Genomic DNA, 22,472 nt, shown 5'->3' with positions numbered 1-22,472 from the left:
CTCCACCTCTGGAGACAGAGAAAACACCAAGCATTCACATTTCTAACAAGTTTGCCAGTGGTGTTTGTGGGGCATCCGTATCCTTTGCCCTTTCTGTGGTAAGGAACCATGCTAGAGTGGTTCTGGATGCCAGCCAGGCATCAGGTTCACCTGGAAGCTATTTGGTCCTCATCCTTAAGATGTCAACCCAGGCCTAAGCAGATTCCCAGGAAGCTAAACAGAAGGAGAAAACACTCTGGTTTTAGAGACATGGCTAGTTCTCTGCAGCTGTCCTTGACAGAAGAGGCTAAGCCTATAAGTTAGAATGAAGGCTGCTCTATGGAAACGGTACCATGCACCTTAATGGGATCTGTGGAGTCTGTTCCTACTGGGGAGAAAACATTACTAAAAGTGGGCACTGAGCTCTCGCTCATTTACTCTCTCTCTCTCTCTCTCTCTTTCTCTCTCTCTTTCCCCCCATTTCTGGTGCTTATTTGCACTTTCGAAGTCATTGGAAAATGTTTCATGAGGAATTCTGATGTCAACTTGGCAAGGTCTGGTAGGAGACAAAGCTCTGATCATGTCTGTGAGGGAGTGTTTGGACTGTGTTAGTTTAGGTGGGATGACCTGCTCTGAACACACAAGAGGACACAGGTATGAGGTTTACACACATGCACACACACACACACACACACACACACACACACACACACACACTTTAATCAGAAAAGGGACAAAGTTTTAGGTTATTCTTGATTATAATCCTGAGAACCTAGAACGTGTTAGACTGTAACCAAACACCAACATTTATATTGTGATCGCTTCTGGCCATATGTGCATTCCCATTCATCCTCTGGAATGGACAGTGATGCGTAACAAGGCTAAGGATGAACTAGCCCCTGCTCTATAAGCTGGTGATCTGCAGAGATGGGGCATCCGTATCCTAAGCCCTTTCTGTGGTAAGGAACCATGCTAGAGTGGTTCTGGATGCCAGGCATTGGGTTCAGAACAGCAGCAGTATCTCCTAGAGTCTGTTGGACGGAGAGCCTCCCTGACTCCACTAACATTTACCGAGTCAAATTCTGGTGCCTGTTGGGGCAATTTGTGTTAGCCAGTTGAATAATGAGAATCTTAATAGGAGCAATTCAGTACTGTGCTCCCAAGGGGGTGCGCAAGTCCTGTGTGGGAGTGTCCAAAATTCCTCCAGACTGGGACACTGAGTATCAACCTTGGCTAGTACATTCTGGATTTAAGTTTCATTGTAGACACTGGGATTGTAAAGACTGAATATGTTGTTTGTTTAAGAAAAAAAAAAGAGTCTGGCTTCACCAGTTTTGGGGAGTCATGGGAGATAAAATTAGAACAAAACTGACTGTATTTTGAGGGGCAGTGATAATAATAAGCTTAACGGTCATGGTCAGTAGTCGTGAGGGAAGTGGCATTTGCGATCCAATATTCAGGTGAACAGAGTGTCCGTGGAACCACAGTGCAGCCATGCAATGGCCTGCTGTGATGTGCTATGGGTACTTCTATTTGTCCTTGAACTTTCCATGAACAATTTAGTCCATGTAGAGTGGCTGGGGAAGCCAGGTAGGCTTTCTGATTACAGAACGCTCTGGAAGTGCTTCCCATCAAGCCAGGGCTGGATGTTGGATGAGGACTCTGTGAGCTGCACCATTTATTTCCTTCTGGTGACTTCTCTTGTATACACAGCCTACTGCCATGCTGAGAAATGACATGTTACTGACTTGCAGAACTCATTAATCCACTCACTCGCTTATTTAATCAGCTCCGAATGACTGATGTTCTAAGTGCTATAGTGGATGTTGGAGCAGATAGAAATGGAGGCCACTGAACTTTGCCGAGTTGGAAGCACACACAGGGGGCCCTGTTCAGGGTTAGGGTTTATACTTTCAGGAGGTAGGCTAGCATGGGATACATGGTTGAGTGTCTGGATCATTGGTGTTAAACTAAGTCACTGAGATTTCTCAACTAGAAACTGAAAGAGGATCTAGAATTGAATCTTGCTCCTGATACAGGGTGGGCACAGGGAACAAAGGGGATTTAAGATCTCAGAGGGCAGAGGCTTCCAGAGAATATCAAGGTGAGAGAACCTGAGTTCAAATATCAGCAGAAAACAGCCTTAAGATGCAGACCCTGGGGCAGCATGGGAGCCCTTCCTGCATAAGTCCTCTATGGCTTAGGTAGAGAGGCTGCCCTGACAAATCGGCTATCCGCAGCAGCAAGCTTGTGATTGCTCGAATGGGAAAGACATTAGAGGAAGCAAGCAGAGGGATAATGAAGGTGGAATTAATCTGCCAAAGCTGGGCTTCCTGAATTGATTTGTTTGTGGTGTTCAACACACAAAGGCCTTGGAAGAATGTTACATTGCTACAGATTCCAGTTACTATTGAGATACCTGCGTGTGCATGTGTTTGTGTGTGTGCACGTGTCTATAAATGTAGACAGTATATACACATGTATATGGATATGTATGGTATGTGTATGTGTATGCACTCGTAAGGGTACTCTCACCCCCTTGTGCGTGTGTGCGGGGCACATGTCGGTGCTGAGTATCTTCTATCGCTCTCCACCGTATGATTTGAGACAGGGTCTACTGAACCTTCCCCCTGTGTCATTTCAGGCTGGGCTCTAAGCCCTCAGGATCTACTTGTCTCTATCACTAGCAATAGGAGTACAGGAGGGCTCTGTCAGGCCTGGCTTTTTCTATGGAGAGTGAAATTAAACCTCAGGTCTCATGTTATAGACAGCAGGTACCACGCCCACTGAACCATCTCCCAAGCGGTGACTCTGCTCATCCATAAAGTCCCAAGATGAGGAGATTTAGCATTTTATATTCGCTGTACAGATGTAACTTTCCATTAAGATGACAAAATATTTTTTTGTTCAAGGGAAATATCTCCTGTTACAGTAGTTACTCATCTCCTAAGTGTGGAAATTCTTGCATCTACAGAGTTTCCATTGCCTCCACCATCTGGCCTCCTTGGTGGTTGCCATCTCTGCCCAGAGGTGGATTGGGAATTCCACTGGCAGGATTTCACATACTCTGCAGCCGTAAATTATGCTAATTAAAATAGAGAGATTGTGGGGAGTGCTTTTGGAGTTTTGCAAGATTTAATAGACAGTTACATTTTAAACCTCACTCAAGTGAGTGATGCCCCAAGAGCTTCACGTTCTTGGGATTCAGCTCTAACGGACCTCCCTCAGAATTGACCTATTTCCAATAATAACAAGTTCCATCAAATGCGACACAGATGCACAACGCCACGGAGTGTATCTCTAATCCTCTAATCCATTTCAGTGTCTCATACTGATTGCTCCAAAATGTTTGAATTAAGTGAAAGGCAAACTTCCTGAAATACATCTTTAAAATGGTTCAAATTTGCATACGTTTTAGCCAAGGAACAGATGTCTCTTTAATGCTGTACCTTTGAAAAATTTAAAAACCATATTATATAAATCCAACTTGCTGTGACACGATTCTCCTTGCCTTCTTAATCCTTTCTTCAGTGAAGGTTTTCATCAGAACGCTGACAAGGACGAGGTTTGTGGTTTGAGCCTATGGTAGAGGAAATTGTTTCATTGCAGGATTTTTAATCTCATTTTCTCAAATGGAATGACAGTTTCCTCACTGTGGACTATGTTCTAAGTCTTCATTTTGACAGCTAGTATTCAGCACTCGCACTGTGCATTGTGGCCACACAACATTTAATCTATAGAGAGAAACACAAATGGAGGAAATTGAGTTCATTTGAGGTGTCGTCCTGTCCCACTCCATTTTAAAAATCTATTCATTTTTCATTCCTGTAGCCTTCTAATTGTCCCAAATGTCTTGAGTCCTATTTTGTTTAGTGCAGTTGCTTCTTCAAGGTCAAGGGTGCCTGATTGTCGCCTATATATGTAGATTGAAATTATCCTGTATGACATACTTCAATATGGCTGAGGACACATGATATATTATAGATATCAAACAAAAAATGTCACAGATCAAATTTACACACATACATCCCAAAATACACACATGTATGCATGCACATGCACAAGGAAAATGTCAGTACTTACATATACACACATTACAGGTCAATACACACACACACACACACACACACACACACACATATTACAAGTTAGCATACACATGTGTCCAAGGTCAGTACACACACACACACACACACACACACACACACACACACACATTACAAGTTAGTATACACATGTGTCCAAGGTCAGTACACACACACACACACACACACACACACACACACGCATACACATACATTACAGGTCAGTACACAGATGTGTGGATGCATATAAGTCATAGGTCAGCACATTGCACTCATTTTTTCGGTTGACTTCTTGCAAAGTTTTCAGCTTTAGAATTGGTGTAGTCCTTTGAACTGAATGAGATAGTTCAAGCAGTTTATCTAATAGTTACAAATTTTATGCTAGCTCTGATAAATTAGTTGAAGTAACTGGCAATTGCAAGGACGAGGTTTCCCAAGTTAACCTTGGCTCTCTGTGCTAGCTCATTTTTGCAGAGTCACTGCGGTCTAATCAGCCAAGGCCCATCCGTCTACAGGAGTTTGATACTGGTTCAGCTTCTCCAGAAAACTTTAGTTCACAAGCCCTATGAATAGAAAAATCTTCAGGCTCTGGAAGGAAAGGAACCAAGTTTGCTTTTTTGAGAGAAGGCAGGTAGTGCTCTGAGATCTGTGTCGTGTGTGGCATACATGATGGCATGTACTTACTTAAACCATCTAATCCTTATAACACCGTTACAAGCTAAGTATTATTTATCTTTCTGACAAAGACCAACAATTTAAATCATAGAAAGGCTAAGTAATTTATCCAGGAGAACACAGCTAAGAAGACCAAGACCAGGATTTGAATTTAAATTTTGAGCCAGAAAGTGTTTGTCATTACTGTTTTTTTTTTTTCTCTTTTGTTAAGGTTAATTTTCATTATAGTCAACCAGGTGTTTGGCCTACATGTATGTATGTATGTATACTTCCTGCCTGCCTAGTATTCACAGAGGCCATACTCTTCTGTATGTTGGATCCCTAGGGACTGGAGTTATATATTAGTTCTGGGAACTGAACCCAGGTCCTCTGCGGGTGCTCTTAAACACTGAATCATCTCTCCAGTCCCATTATTGTATTTGTGTGTGGATCGGAACAAGACCACTCCTTGTAGGATTCACTCCAGATTGTTTTCCAGGATGTGTGCACTGAACCCTGCCTGAACCTGACTTCACTGGGGACTGTACTCTCATTCCCAGATCTCACTGTCCTCTGTTCTTTTCTCCAGGCACCCCCTTTGGACCTTTGTGGCAGGTCACGGTATTGACTGCAGTGTTCAGGCCTCTTCTCTTTTGGACCCTTTCTCTTCCTTCTCTCAGCATCTTCTTAAAATGATTTCATGAGGCTGGTGTGGACGGTGCATGCCCTAAATACGAGGGCTCAGGAGGCAGGCGGATCTCTGTGAGGTTAGAACTTAGCTAGGCTTACCAAGGGAGTTTGAAGCCAGCGATGGCCACATAGAGGACTGTCAAGAAGCTGACAGACAGACAGACAGACATAGAAAGGGAGAAAAAAATGTGTCTTACTTTTTGATAAAATACCTTTTGGTCTCAGCTGCTTTCCCCTTTTCTCTGGTAGCACATTTGCAAAAATAATCCAAGGGTGGAAGGTTCTATTTTAGCTCACAGATGCCCCTTTGTGGCAGGGGCATCATGGCAGCGGGTGTGGGAGGTGACTGGTGACATTGCTCCTGCAGTCATGGATCAGAGAGGGGGCTGAGTGCAGGGGCTCCCCTTCCTTTCCCATTCTCGTTCACTCTAAGAGCCCAGCCAGGGGAATGGTGTCCTTTGCATTAGGGAGGGTTGTCTCAATTCAATTAATTCAATCTAGAGAATTCCTTATAGGCATGGCCAGGGTCTAACCTAATCTGGAAGCTCCCTCACAGATGTGTCTTGAAGCCTTGTCACCTCGAGGATTCTAAATCCTGTCAAATTGATATTAAATGTTGACCAACAGTCTGCCTTCATTTTGGATATTTTCTGTTGTGTTAATTTCCTCCATAGCATGCATGGACCTGGTTTAAATAACTGTTCACTTATTTATTTCTCCCTTGAAACATAATAACCTCCCTGGGGGTGAGACATTACCTTTAACGTGCTGTATCTGCTCAGCGGGGCATACTGCTTGGCACACTACTGTGTTTAAAGAATCATGGAATGAATAAGGAAGAAGTGAAGGAAAAGTGTTTTTACTTGGATAAATGTTTAGGTTTATTTTTCAAGGTGAAAATATTTCAGGATTGATGTGTTTGATAATGTCAAACTCTTTTAACCATGGCGGTCTGTATTGATCATAATACTGGAAACTGTAGGCAACTTCCTACCACAGTGAAGAGTTCCACTTTTAAGAATTATTATGAATGTTTCATTAGAAAATAAGATATTGAATCTCATTTGACTTCATAGTCATATATATCAAATAAGTCAAATATACCATTATTCACCCCCCAACTGATCTCCCATGTGTGGTTTCCTTACCTCAGAAAGTCCCCGTTCTGCTTTCATGTCATACGTAAGCAAACATATACACACATAAGTAAATATATATATATATATGCATGTATATATATATACATACATACGATAGGTTATTAAATCTATGTTGTATATAGATAAGCAACATCCACTATCTTATATATTTAATTTATTTGCTTGTACCACTCTGTGTGTATGTGTGTGTGTGTATGTATGTATGCATGCATGCATACATACAGGTATTCATATGTTGCATCCCAGTAGTGAAGGTCAGGGCTCACTTTTGGTGCCGGTTCTCTCCTTCCATCTTGGGGAGGCATACTTTCTCTTTGCTGTTGCCACCAGGCTAACGACCGTGCAATTCCAGACTATTTTTTCTTTTTGCCCTCATCTCATTCTGCTCGGACTTCAGAAGCCCACTGATGGATGTAGATTTTATGTAGGTTCCAAGGATCAGTCCACAACCCTCAGGCTTATACAGCAAATGCTGTAACGCCACTGAGCAATCTCATGGACCTATTTTGTCTGCCTTTGCCCTTCTTCTTGCTCTTCTCCCCACCTCCTTTTAGCCTTCTTTATCCCCACTGATAGTATTTCTATTTTTATCTCCACTGTGTGTGTGTGTGTGTGTGTGTGCCTGTGTGTGTAACATTTTCTTTATCCACTCTTCAAGTGGTGGGCATCGGTGCTGATTCCATATCTTGGTAGCAATAAACATGTATATGCAAGGCTCTCTGCTCTGCTTCAGTTTCAACAGGTCCAGTATTTTTATTTAAGGCAGTGGTTCTCAACCTCCCTAAACGCTCCTTTAATACAGTTCCTCATGTTGTGGTGACCCCCTCAGGTATAAACTTATTTCATTGCTACTTCATACATGAAATTTTGTTACTGTTATAAATCAGAATGTAAACATCTGGTGTGTGACCTATCTTAGGGTTTTATTGCTGTGAAGAGACACCATGACCACTGCAACTCTTATAAGGAAAATATTTAACTGGGGTTGGCTTACAGTTTAGAGGTTTTGTCCATTATCATCATGGTAGGAAGCATGGGGCAGATAGGTAGAAATGGTTCTGGAAGAGGGGCTGAGAGTTCTAGATCTTGAGCTGTAGGCAGCTGGAAAAGACTGAATCACACTAGGCCTAAATTGAGCATCGTAGACCCCAGTGACCACTTTCTCCAAAGGCCGCATACACTCCAACAAGCCCACACCTCCTAATACTGCCCCTCCCTTTGGGCCTCTGGCAGTCATTTTCATTCAGACTTCTACATGACCTTCAAAGAAATTATAACCCACAGGTTGAGAACTTCGGATTTAAGAATTTATTCTATAGTCACCTGAAAAATGCATATCAATTCATATCAGGCATAAGACTCTTTATCTGCCAGGCAGTGGTGGCGCATGCCTTTAATCCCAGCACTTGGGAGACAGAGGCAGGCAAATTTCTGAGTTCGAGGCCAGCCTGGTCTACAAAGTGAGCTCCAGGGCTATACAGAGAAACCCTGCCTTGAAAAACCAGCCCCCCCCAAAAGACTTTATCTAAGTGTTAGAGAATTTTAATATCTTAAGTAATAAATGTTTAGGTAGAGGCTCATCACACCATGAAAATGCCTTATATTTATGTGCTAAAATGTTTTTGGGAAGGTAGTGAGCTACCTCCATGTCTGCCAGAGTCGATCCAAGGTCTGGAATTCTTTAATGGCTTCAGCTCAGCGCTGAGCTGCATCCTGTCTTCCCATTAAGTAAATATCACTGTAGAAGCGATGGATTATGATAGATTATGTATAATGTTTAATAATGAATCTGTACTTCAGAAAGAGAACTATCAATATTAACCAAAGCCCCTAGTATATCTCATAATTTATAGAAAAAAAAAAACATCAGGTTTCCCCACACCTTTAATGTCATTCAGTTTCTGCCGGCTGTGAGGGTGGGGCAGGGAGTTCAGGTTAGATCTTGAATCAGGAAAGGTAAAAAATATCCAGAGTGAAACAGTAACTCAGGATTTAATGCAGTACGTTAACGCGTTAGCAACTGAAGCACTATCAACTGTGGACCATGTATTCAGAAATAACATTCAGAATCCAGGTTTCACAGTCAATAGACTTTTCTATAGGATTTTCATGTGTTAAATGAACTCTTCATCTGTTGTTAGGTAGGGTGTTTGAAAACATGACTACAAATACGTCTATCTACAGTCTTTAAATTAGTTTTTAAAATAGCATGCAAAGGAATGGATTCGGAGGCTGGAGCGATGGCTCAGCGATAGGTTTGGAGACTGGAGCGACGGCTCAGCGGTGAAGAGCAGTTGCTTGTGCAGAGGCCCTGAGTTTGGCACCCAGCACCCACATCAGTTGGATCCTTTGTTCTTTTCTGGCCTCTGCAGACACTGCACTCACCTGCCCATACTCTTCTACACAATGCACATAATTAAAATATAAATTATTAAAAGTTATCACAATAACACAGTAAGGGTTTCATGATGGCATTTTAAACACATGTCTCATTATACATAGTTCTCGTGTGTTCTCCTCCCTCAACTTCTTCCCCATCCCCAGGTCTTCTTCTTCTTGTTGCCCTTCCTCTCTGCAAGTTTGCTGTCATGTCAAGTGTCCCCCCCATCTTTTCCCCCTGCGTCCCTCTAAAGGTCTCTCCTTCCCTTCTCATGATCTTTATTTCTACTTTAATTACACACAGAAAAAAATAATCACAGAAGTGGAAGACCTCTATGCTAAAACTTTTAAGAGAAGGAAAGCCCAAGAAATCGGCAGAAGATGGAAAGACTTCACATGCTCCTGGATTGACAGAATTAACACAAAATGCCGCATTACCAAAGTGATCTACAGATTCAATCCAGTTCCCAGCAAATCTTTTAGATCTAGAAAAAGCAGTGTTAAAATTCCCATGGGAGCCCCTAAGAGCCCCACATCCAAAGCAATCCACAGAGGAAACTGCCATGCTTGCATGTCACACACCCAGCCTGAAATTGTGCCACAAAGGCCGCAGTGACAAAAAACAACATGGCACTGGCACACACAGAGACACAGCTATACTTACATACTTATGTGATCCTCGACAAATGTATTCTTCATATTTTGGATAAATGCCTGCTTCATGTGCTTCATGTCCTCATAGAAGAGGGCCGCACTTTACTCCAACAAACCCATACAAACATAGCTGCAAGTTCCATGTGTCTACAAAAAGATGGAGGGAAGTGAACATCCACAGAATATGATAACCAGATAAAATGGTCTATGAGTTTGAAAACGACTACCCGAAGGCCAGTCAAGCCAAGGCCTCCAACCACACACATAATATTTCTTCTAAAGGCAAACATTGATTTCCTGTGACTTGCAGTAAAACACATGTTCATAGGTCTGAAATGTTGGCTTTTTGAAAGTCAGAGGAGTTTCCCACTGACTCAATAAACTCCAAATTCACTTTGGAAGTTTGTTTATAGAATCTATCACATGAGGTCAAGAAGGGTTACCATGTCACATGACATGGACATGTGAACCACAGAGGCCCAGACTTCTAGAACTGGGGAATGGGCATCAAAGGCTTATCCTGTGGAAATAGTTCTTAGAGAGATGGAGATGTAGTCTCAGAGCATAGTGACTGTTGCAGTGAATTTACATGTGTACACACATGAATGCCAAAAGCCAACCTCAGCTCTCTTCTTTGGGGCACCAGCACTGTGGTTTTTGAGACAGAGTCTATCATTTATCTAGAACTCATCAATTCTAGGTTGGCTGACCAGCGAGATCCAATGATCTGTAACCATCTCCTGAGAGGTAGGATTATAAACCCAGGTAACCACAACTGACTTTATTTCTTTAAACGAGGGTTCTGGGAGTTGGACTCAGGACCTCATAGACCCAGCAAACCTTCCCTCCATCTCTCCTACAAGGAATTGTTTCATGTGGCAAATTGACAAAATATGCTGATGTCACCAGAACAAATATTTCAGTAATGTTTTGAAATTTCATGTGTAATTTTTAGTGGCTAGACATGAATCTGTAGTATTTCTCTTTCATGTCTGTTTGTCCAGGAATACATGGACTCTAACAAATGCATTGAACACCTGCTGGCACAACTCAGGGAGCAACACAGAAGTCTCTGGCGGTGAGTTAATTCACACTCCAATCTTTTTTTGACTCAGGTAGTAACCTCCATAGCTTTGGAATTTAAAAATTTGTGTCATTTGTACAGCGATGAGTTTTGAACCCGGTTTTTGGGCATTCAGGGTAAGCATTTTAACTTGTGTGCTTAATTCTTATAACTGGCTTTGATCCTGGAACAGGGAATTTGATCAATAGACCTCCTTCTACTTAGCTCCAGAGTTGTTTTGCGCTCAAGATCACCACCAGAGTGTAGGAGACCCTGCTTCCAAAGCTGCCAGTCATGATCCTAGGAGGGTTTACGTTGTACAAACAGTTGGAAACAGGGACAGGTTTCTGAATGTCCAGTGACCAGAAATAAATTCAGTGTGAAGCGGGTGATGGTTTTCTGGCATCTCTGGCAGTATGCCCCTCTGCCAGACAGAGTTGCAAAACAATAGTTTTGTTCTGAGTATATTGCATACTTTCCAGTGTGCCAAGCTATGCAGTGCTGCCATGCAAAATGCTGCCATGCGGAATCCTGCCTATGCCATGATTCAGGTCCCAGAGCAGTGTGTGTTAGAAGTTGTAGTGTCTCTATTTTACATTACATTTTATGATCTTAGAGAAACATGGTGTTTTTTTTTTCATGTTCCCAAAGAACAAAAATGATTAATAGTTTTCTACGTCCCACAGCATGGAAGCAACAAATTAATATATGTTTGTATTGTATTGGGTTAGAATGTTTGATTTTTAGATTGCTGTTTAAGTTGCTAACTTGAGTTCTGTATAATCTGCTAGATGAATTTTGCCATGTGATTTGGAGAGAAATTTCAGCAATTTCTCTAATAGCCCTAGATATACTTCTGCCTTTTGTTTTTTGTTTTGTTTTGTTTTGTTTTTGTTTTTGTTTTGTTTTTTCAAGACAAGGCTTCTCTGTATAGCTCTGACTGTCCTGGAACTCTCTTTGTAGACCAGGATGGCCTCAAACTCAGAAATCCACCTGCCTCTGCATCCCAAGTGCTGGGATTAAAGGCATGTGCCACCACAGCCCAGCATATTTTTGACCTTTTGTACTATGTATTTGTATTAATACATAATGCTATTCACAAAATTGACAGTTATGAAAATAAAGTATCAACTGATTATGAAAAATGTGGAAGATGCTTTGTTTCTTAAAATGTCAGATATTCAGCCAAGACTTAATTGCTTCTGTAAAAACTAAACACATCCATCTCATCAGTTTTCAAATTTACTTTTATATTTAAGAAATTATAAAACTATATATCTATTGTATTTTATAAAAATAGCTTTAAAGTAAGTTTATGATTTGTTATTAGTAAGTGTTTGATTTGGATACCAAATTTATATACCTGTATATCCAGAGTTATATAAAAATTTTAGCAGTATAATGAGGCCACAAGAAAAAAAAATGATCAAATACATTGCATAAATTTTAAAAGAAAAATTTAAAATAGTTTATTTGTTTTAAACAAGTCCTAACTTAGAGAATGGCATTTTATAATTAAACAAAGGAACAGCTGAGAATTTGTCCTCAGGTCTAGGATTTGCCAGACCAAGCAGGTGGAGATTCCACATGGCGAACTTAGAATGTGTCAGAAAGTAGACGCAGATTCTCTACTCCCCTTTTCAAAGACCATCGGCGTGTTTCTTCGATAAAACACAGTCGGGTTTCTGGTTCTTTGACGGTGGCGATTTGCCCTGGAAGCCTTCCATGCAGTAATTTTTCATGCTGAGATTGTGTTTTACATGGTGGGCTCTGACTCTAAGTTTGGAAAGTAATCTGAACATCCTGGCATAGAAATTGGAAACATGCACTTGAACCTCCCAAGTCCCGACTCATTCAACATGCATGGGAAAGGGGTAACTATTAAAAATCATTGGTCTTAGATATGGCTGAGTTAAATCTCATTTCAGGCATGCTAAGAGAGCAGAGTTCTGTGTGTAAATTTTTCCACATTGTTCTTTTCTGGAGCAGTAAAGCCTCAGGTATGATGTCAGAGGGTTCAGTAATCTCCCTTTATCTGAATAACAACAGCGGATAATAATGGTATTTGAATGGTCAGAGTGATTATCAGTGAGGAAATGGGAAGGGTATCATGGAAAAAAAAATGAAGACCAAGAATAGATTTCTACACTCTATACTAAATCATGCAATTACAGTTGATTTTGTTTTACAAACTGACCATGACCTGACTGATTTGAAGTGGGAGGGATTGTCATAGTCTATGGTAACATCAGAACTTCTAAGAATACATGCATGCCAGGGATTGGTATGTAAAGTCCTTTCTGGTGATGATCAAGTTTTGTATATACTTCACTTATGAATCACATAGACATTATAGTGTATGGGGGATCTTGAGAGTAACCTTGTGTCATGTACCTGAGCTTTACTAGAGTATCTGAAATTAGACAAACTCTCCCCTAAGTCATAGACTTCATTGGTGGCTGCTACAATTATCATGGGGGGATGGGCCCTTTATGGCGGCTCTTCACATTACCTGATTTACTAAAAGTGCATGTAAGTATATTATAATTTTAGAGTCAAGTTTTTGAATATATTTAACTGGAGATTTCCAGGCCAGTGAGAGACTTTGTCTCAAACATTGAGCTGACAGGGCCTCCACGGAATGGCACCTAAAGTCGTCATCTGGTCTGTATGTGTGTGCATATGCATGTGCACATATAAACATTTACACAGGCATATATACTCACAGAAAAATATTTTTAAGTAGTTTCCCTAGCTTTATGGAAGAAGTTAAGGTTTTAAATGTTTTGTAAGTATCTGCAATTACATGAAAATGTATTGTAATCATCCTCAAGGTAGCTATGTTATTTTAGGATCCTGCTTAGTGTATTATAGAAATAGTCCTATCATCTGTTTTTGAGAGGTGGAATTATAAGGGAATTTGTAGAGCTCCAGTGCAGCCACGCAACAATAGCTGACATTTAGGTTCAATCACTTTGGTACCAGCAAATTCTTTTTTAAAAGGCAAATATTTATGGCTTTATATAAAGAAATGGAATCAGAATCTACAACTAAATCTACACCCTCTTAAATATATAATGAAGTATTTTTTTCCTCTGTACCTTCCTACTTGACCTTTAAAAAATGGATGGGGTGTGGAGAAATTGCTTAGCGGTTAGAAGCACTTGCTGCTTATACAGAGGACCTGGGTTAGGTTCCAAGCGCCCGTATTGGGCGCCTCACATTGGGCACCTCACAAGTGCCTGTAAGTACAGCTTCATTAGCTCTGACATCCTTTTCTGGCCTCTGTGGTTTCTGTATTCATTGTACTTATGTGTGTACATCATCCTTGCATATACAGAATTAAAAATAAAATCTTAAAATCACTCACATGACATGTATATTAGTTAATGTCAAACCACAGTCTTGATTTCCTGTGTCTTAATTTGTTCTGGTATGGAAAGTTAACATTAAGATAAAAGTATGTTTTGTATGTGATGATTTTTATAACCCCTACTATTTCTGATTTGGCTAAATATCTTTGATTGACATGAAAGATCATAAGAAATAATGGTGGAAAATATCTCCACCAGTTGATAAAAATCTTTATCCATTTGTAGCCTCAAGTTAAGAGTTTAGAATTTATAGTCAGTTGGAAACTACAAATTGAACTCATGAATATTCATGGCATGAAGTTATTCTTTCATGCCACATGTGAAATATGCATGGAACAGTGGCAGTGGCGTAGTTTCACAGCTATGGGAAGAGGAAGAGACTAAAGGATGGGAGACCTAGCCTGTCATAACTAGCAAATGAATAATACTCAGGACTGAGTTCCTTTATCTGTAGAAAGAAGCTCTTACTGTAGCTAGCATTCTAGCTCTCTGTGACAAATGCCATGACCAGAAGCAACTTTCAAGGGGAAGTAGCTTATTTGACTTATACCTCCATCACTGAGGGATGTTAAGGGCAGAAACTCAAACAGGAACTGGAATCAGAAGTCACAAAGGAACAGTGTTGGTTGGCTCACTCACAAACTCATGCATAGACAGCCTTTTTTTATTTAATCCAGCCCAGGGCTACCTGCTTAGGGGATGGTGCTGCCCACAGTAACAATCAAGACAACTCCCCACAGAAATTCCCCTGGGCTAATCTGGTGCACGTAATTCCTCAATCTCAAGACTTGCCTCCTATATTTGTCTAGCTGGTGTCAAGTAAAGGTTACTATGACAATTTAGAGTTTTAGAGTTCAAAGCATCAAGATTACATGAATTGCATGTAGTATAGTGTATTATATTTATGGAAATATATACTTAGCAAATATCTTTTATTCTAGTCATTTGACAATCCTAAATACTGTGTGATGGTACTTTATAATATAGGTCATACAGACCTTTGAGAGTTTTCTAGAAATAACTAATCAAAACAGATTTAACAGGTTTCCAGTAACTCACCAGATAATGTTTAAAGTATCCCCTTTGGATTTTATAAGCCACAATTGAGACACTCTAAATCTACTGCTAGAAATAAAAAGTTCAGGCTGAAGAAATGCTTGCTACACAAACATAAGAACCTGAGTTTGATCCTGAACACCTACATAAAAATGGGAGCATAGAAGTGTGCTTGTGATTCTAGTGCTGAAGAAGTGGAAGCAGGTGGGCCAGTGGAGCTCACTGAGGTCCTCTTTTCAGTGAGATCATGTCTCAAAATTCCAGGATTGACCTCTAGCATATATTCTCTCTCTCTCTCTCTCTCTCTCTCTCTCTCTCTCTCTCTCTCTCTCTCTCTCTCTCTCTCTCTCTCTCTCTCTCTCTCTCTCTCTCTCTCTCTCTCTCTCTCACACACACACACACACACACACACACACACACACACAAATGAGGTCTGTACGACCATCATAAAGACAACCATATTTGGAGAGGGCCAGGGCATCCCACGCATAGGCTTAAGTTCACCAAGCATGCTGGTTAGTTTTGTGTCACCTTGACACCAACAAGTGTCACCCGGGAAGAGGGAATCTCCAATGAAAAATCGCTTCCATCAGAGTGGCCTGTGGGCATGTTTATAGAGTATTTTCTTAGTGCTAATTGATGTGAGAGGGCCACAACCACTGGGGACAGACCACCGCCGGGTATTTGGGAGTGAGATATAAATGAAAGGCAATTGAACGTGAGGCTGGAGGCAACCCAGAAAGGAGCACCTTTTTAGTGTCTGCTTCTGCCCTGTCTGCAGGCTCCTGCTTTGAGTTTCCTGTCCTTATTTAGTTTCCTGCAGGAACGCGTAAACTAAATAGGCTCCTTTGTCCCCATGTTGGTTGGGTCAGTTTTTCACTGAGAAAGCATACTAGGGCACCAAGTTCATAATCACTTAAGTATTTCAGCAAACTACCACTGAAGCTAGATACCCCTCGTCATAGGTCAAAGGTTGTCCTTGGCATTTCATGGTGTTTAAGATAGTCTTAAACTGTTACTGCCTGCCAGGAACACACATATCGTGACAACCCAAAATATTTGCAGACATTTCCCTAGTATTTACCACAGGACATTAGTATCTCGTCCCCCGTAGAGAACTAGTGTTTTAAGTAATCATACATGGAAGCATGGTCCTGAGTATAGACGCAGAAGCATCAACACCCTGCGTCACCGCAGATAATTTAAGAAAATACGCCGTGTCCAAATAAATTGAAAACATTAGGTGACACCTACTTGTAAACTTGGCAATTGCCAAATTTCTCAGGGCGTTAGCATTGTTCATATGTTATACATATATAAGGGAGGGCACAACAGAGAAAGATACTCCATGCCATCCTCAAGCCTCCGTGAATGAAGGCGTCCACATCCACACGTATCTCATGCACGCAATATGCAAAGACTACCCCCAATCCAGTCCATTTTGGAACATGGCCTAGAACTATGCTACTACGAAGCGTTCCTTAGGAAATGGTGTATTAGCCTTGACACCTAACAATATAACATCAAACTCGAGTCATCTTCCATATTTTTCACCCTGATGATAATGGGCTAGAAGGCTGATAGGGAGGCATAATAGCAGTGTGGGATGTCTATATTGTTGACAAGAGAAAGGGTACTTCAGGAAAGCCAGAGCCAAGCTCTCTCCTGCTCTGACTGTCTTGTCTGTCACTCTGTCTCTGCCTCTCTTTGTGTGTTTGTATGAGTGCGTGTGAGAGAGTATTGTTTTTGTGTGTGAGAGAGTGAGTGTTTGTGTGAGTGCGTGTGTGTAGGTAAAAGGAAATCTCAGCGGGCATTCCTTAGGTGCTGTCCATTTTGATTTTTCTAGACAGTCTCTCTCGCTGGCTTGGAACTCCTCAGTTGGGCTAGGCTGTTAAGTCAGTGAGCTCTGGGGATCCACTGGTCTCCACTTCCATAGTGCTGAGGTTGCAGGTGCATGCCACCGGTGCCTGACTTCTTACCATAGGTTCCGCTGATCCAGGCTCGGCTTCTCATGCTTGCCTGGGGAGTAGTTTATTGAATGAGCCATGTCCTCAGACTGAAACTCTCAAGTGTTTTGTTTTATTTTGTTTCTCCACCCTCACCTTCCCGAAGGGCAGCTGAAGCCTCAATAACTAATTCCAAGAATCTTTAAGTATCGATTACAAACTGTTTGCCTTTGGAAAAGCATCTAACTTCTGCTTCCCATGGGGCACGGTTCCCGCACTGCCCGAAAGACTGAAGCACTTAACTGAACATGTGCAGACCCTGTGAGAAGAGCCTGGAGGCTCCTCCCTTCTAGCCATCAAAGACTGTAACATACCCAAAATTCTTGAAAAATAGAAGTTCTTCTTTGCTGTTTGGTTTATCTGTGATCCCTACTCTAAATGAAAAGAATATTTAGAATTAATATAACTTGCCTTCATTCTCTGTATTCACATATTTTCCCAAAGGAAATGACGACTGAGATAAAGTGACCCTCACCCCAGATATTCCCAGAAGTTCATTCATGCTCTCTGTAACAGTGATGTCGGTTTACATTTTCCAGTAGAATTTTGGCATCCATGCCTCTAAAGAAGTTACTTCCAGGAAAGAATTCTTTCTGTAACACAAACAGAATTCCACTTTTAGATCATCTCAGTGGGTAAAGGTGTTTGTTGTTAAGCTTGATGACCCGAGTTCTATTTCTGGGAGCCACATAGGAGAAGGCGAGACCCGATTCCCATAATTTGGCCTTAGACCTTCACAGATACAGAATGGGACATACACATACACACATATAGAGTATGTGAAAGTGGTACTTAAAAAATGCTTTTGCATTTATTTGTTTGTTTGTTTGTTTATTTATTTATTGTGTCTGTGTCTTTCTGTCTCTGTGTCTAAAATAATATTGAAATTTCCTGCTGCAAGCCACGAGAAGAAGGGTCTTTGTAATGCCATATTGAAAAAGTTGGCTTGTACTTGCAAAGCACAGGTACAAACAAGAGTTAGTCCTCTTTCGCATCAGGCTCTGACTCTCCCTGAGTCAGAGAGATTTTCATCCCCTGTGTCTTGGCTCTCAGGATCTTATTCAGCCTCTTCAAGTGTTAGTATGCCACTTTCCTCATGGGGTTAATGGATGTAGACTAAGGAGACATGAGTATCAAATGCCCTGCCTCTGCTCTAATCATAGGCCTCCCCTGGGGAGGGGGATTTTAATTGGCAACATGCAAACTTTCTCTGCATGAATCCTTCACAGTGGACACAGAATCAAATAATAACTGTAGTTTGCTTAAATCTCTTCAGGAGATAAAGAGGCTATCTCTGGGGGATTAGACGTGTAGCAGAGACAGAACGTCAAGTGCTTTAACAGCAATGAGAGCAAAAGGCACCTTATACCAACTCTGTAACAGCTCCTGGATTCCTCCCCAAAGCCACAGGAGACCAGGGGATTGAGCTATCGATTGCATCTTCTCCTCTAAATTTCTAAATCATAGTCATGTTCTCAGAAAAGTGCAAGACCCATGCCTCCCCCTGGGCAGCCATCAGTGCTGTCCCCCCAATTACCCACCAGGAATTGTTTGAGAGAGACAGACAATTCCAGTCCCCAACCAAGATAAGAGTCTGGCCTCTAAGCCACACCTTCTGCCCGGCACAAAGGATAAGGAAGGTGGGCACTGGCTCATACTTCAATAGTTATGTCAGCACTGGACCACCCCAAAGAAGAGGACAGGTTAAGCCATACACCGAGGGATTGCTTAACGTCCACTACAGAACCTACTTTAAGGAATAAGTGCATGCTCAGCCTTCATGTTTCTGAAGCTCCATGAGGAGGCACATCACTGCCTTCCTAAGCTCATAGAAAACTTTATTTGGGTGATCTGTGTGTATCTGCTTGTTTGTTTGCTTTGGGGGGTGCCTCGTGTTTGAACAAAGGTCATCTAGGACCAAGAAAGCATTGGAGGGTTCAGCTATCCCAAGGATGATGAGAAAGTCAGATCTAGTTTTATTTATATTTAATCCAACGAAGCACATTATAGACAGAGTTGCTAGATTAACATTTGGGAGTATGAATGTGCCTTCTACTGTAACCAGGAAAATATGCATCATTTAATGATGGATGTTAGGCACTCGAAGCCTGTGTGTTGAAATACACTGTAGATAAGGATCACAGATGATGTAAAGGTTGCACTGCCAGGGGTTGAAGAGATGACTCAGCTGGCAAAGGAGTTGCCACCCAAGCACGAGGACCTTGGCTCAGTCCCCAGAACCCACATGAGAAGACTTGGTTGGCAGCAACATGCCCTTGTATTCCACTGCAGACCAGGCAGAAACAGGTGGATCTCGAACTCAGCGATCAGTTAGCCTTATCTACATGATGAGTTCCAGGCCCAGTGAGAGGGCTTGTCCCCCAAAACAGGGTGGATGGTTCATGACAAGGTTGTATTTTAGTCTCAACACACACACACACACACACACACACACACACACACACACACACACGCACACACCATGTAAATGTACATTCAAACATACATATATACACAAGAAAAATACATCCACTTTAAATAAATTTATATTATTCAAAAAATAGTCTCAGATACCTCAAACTCTGAAATGATAGGGTTGGGGGGCACCGGAGACACCCGTAACCATGTCACCAATCTGAAGACATCTATCTTACTTGGCCCAAGTCATGCGTAGAACCACACTTATCAATGTAACAGCCAGGAACTTAATATAATTTGTTTGAAATTAAAATAAAGAGCCCCAAGGAAAAGGCATCTTGCAGATTTATATGGGAAAATAAAGATTACAAACATTCCCCGTGCAGTTGAAAGAAAATCTCTAAGCAGGGTGGCCCAGTTGATATAAATGCATTTGAGGAACTCTGCAGTGTTCATGCAGTAACAGATGATAAAATGTTCCTCTTAATTTAGAAAGAGACATGAAGGGGGTAATTTATCATGGGTTTTTTGTTTAATTTTTTTTCTCATGAATATAGGAGTGATTTTTTTTAAAAAACAAAATATTGTTAAGATGTAGCTCTGCATATTCCTGTGTAGGGTATATGACCTTGAAAGGAGTCACTTAGGTGTAGAGAGTGAATAGGAGGGATGTGTCCAAGTGTACTCAGCTATGTGTGCACCCATCCAGGATATCAGTTGACAGTGGGTATCTTTATTAGTACCTTTCCACCTGATTTATTAAGACTGGATCTCACTAAACCTGAAGTTTGCTAATTAGGCCAGATTGGCTTGTCATAGAACCCCAGGAATGACCCTGTCTCTACATTCAGGTGCTAGAGACAGAGGCGCGTGTTCCACCACGCCCAGCATTTACATGGACAGTGTAGATGCTAACTCTGCTTCGAAAGCTTGCACTGCAAACACCTTCCCCACTGAGCCAACTCCTAGCCCTAAAGTACTAGCTTTCCTTCTTCCCATTTTCCCACAGCTTCCCATGCTCGGAGACCTGAGACAGATTTTTTGGGGGGTTTCACTTTTACCCGAGCATCAAGGAAATATGTATTTTGACTCTCTCAGGAAGAGAAAGTACAAAATAGAATTTTTTTTTTTCCTCAAGAGATTGTACTGTGCCCCAGTGGGCATTGCGTGTACAATTTGGCCTCATAAATAACCCTGGAGAAATGATCTGGATCCACAGAGAAGTGAGTACCTTTGCTCAGTTGTTGATAGAGGACAGCTAAGGTGTCCCAGAGTAGAAGCTACCAGATTGACTAGAGGGTTCGTTGAGGTTACAAAGTGTGGCTGAGTTCATGGGCAGACACCATCCAACGTGCTTTATGGGGACCCACACCCACTTTCTTCTCAAGCAACACCTCTGGCTATGCCCCCCATAATGGTAAGTCATACATATGGCCTCCATGGTGAAACTCCAAGATTTTCTCCACATGTGATGGAGAGTTATCAAGAACCCTGCAAGCTCCCAGCCCTGTGCTTTAGCAATCATCACACTGTAATACAGTTGTAAGGGATCTGACAGAACCCACAGACAAATAAAAGCAGTTTAGAAGTGTTAATCTCTCTCTCTCTCTATATATATATATATTTGACAGTCACCAGGCAGGTCAAGAGAAGCGAAAGAGAAGCTTTAGATACACGAAACCACTAAGAGTTACAGTGGCAGTTTCCTATCTTGAAAGCAGCTACTCTCTTCATAAACCTCCTTGGCTTGAATTCTGACTCCCTGGCTGTCTCTTGGCCTGAACATTCCAGAGGCAATAAAGCAGCACTCTGGCAGGCAGTGGGCTGCAGAGTGAGGTCAGAGTCCTGGGCCACTTGCAAAAGGTTTTCCAGGAAACCATTCTATTGAATAATGTTTAAGTTTGCGCAGGAGTTTTGAGCACAGCATGGCACAGCAAAAATTCAGTCTCAGGACATTGACAAGGGCAGAGCAATCATACTGAGGTTAAAATCCCCATGAAGGGAGACTGCCCTGTCTGGTATCTGAGCCTTCTGTGTCTTCTGGAAGTTGAGGCTCACTGGCTAGTCAGAAGCCCAATGTTTTAATCTAGACCAGCTCCCTTGCATTACTTGACTCTGCTGTATCACGTTTGATCCAGTGAGGTCCTGGAGAGGGTGCTTGGGAAATGGGGTGCTTGTCTATTCTGTATGAAGTCCTGGGGTCTAGTCTCAGCACCACATAGATTTTGATGGAATGACATTTGCCTGTAATACCACAGAAGGCAAAGGCCAGAAGATTGTAATTTCAAGATAAGTCTTAGCTATACAATGAGTTTCAAGCCAGTCTTAGGTGGTATGGGTCTTGGGTCAAAAGAATAATGGAAGAGAAAGAAAGGAAGAAAGAAAGGGAGAAAGAAAGAGAGAGAGAGAGAAAGAAACATGAGCGGAATGAGCTGCAGGAGGTAAAAGAGAAATTCTTTGATGTCACGAATGAGTGCAAGTTCCCAATTTGGTTCAGGCACATACACAGTAATGTGTTTGCTTTAGGGAACATTTGCTTCAAGATATTGTTTAAAACATATTCAAAGCCATGCGTAGCTGAAATAGACCTTTCTCCCCTTCAACTGTTTCACATTCCCATTTCCAGAAAAATGGAAATTGGTAATTTAGGAAAATCACCTGATGAGAAGTGTTATTATATGACCCCTTAAATTTGAGTTTGTGTGTGTGTGTGTGTGTGTGTGTGTGTGTGTGTCATGTGTGAAGGAATTATGAGAACGTGTGTGGCCACAAGTACACATGTGACAGCAAGAGATCAGCATCAGGTGTTTTCCACCAATGTTCCACAATAAACCTATTTTTTTTTTTTTGAGACAAAATCACTGTACTTGGAATTAGACTGGTTGACTTGCAAACCATAGTGATCATATTTGCAGGCCCTCCAGTACTGGGTTATAGGTGTGTGTGCCCATAAG

General features: G+C 41.6%; 1 protein-coding gene across 7 annotated transcripts in view; it reads left to right on the top strand.

The window, feature by feature from the left end:
- Nckap5 (NCK associated protein 5) overlaps positions 1 to 22,472 on the top strand; it is a 903,226-nt gene that overhangs the window by 279,616 nt on the left and 601,138 nt on the right. For all 7 annotated transcript variants that reach the window (XM_031380937.1, XM_031380939.1, XM_031380935.1 and 4 more), the window contains exon 3: positions 10,606 to 10,679. In XM_031380937.1, coding sequence (XP_031236797.1) covers positions 10,606 to 10,679 — 74 coding nt within the window. The remainder of the gene's footprint in view (positions 1 to 10,605; positions 10,680 to 22,472) is intronic.

This window comes from Mastomys coucha, unplaced genomic scaffold (genome assembly GCF_008632895.1).
Source record: "Mastomys coucha isolate ucsf_1 unplaced genomic scaffold, UCSF_Mcou_1 pScaffold1, whole genome shotgun sequence".
Taxonomy (NCBI): domain Eukaryota; kingdom Metazoa; phylum Chordata; class Mammalia; order Rodentia; family Muridae; genus Mastomys; species Mastomys coucha.
The sequence above is the reverse complement of the archived record's forward strand: the minus strand, read 5'-3'. Positions and strand labels throughout refer to the sequence as shown.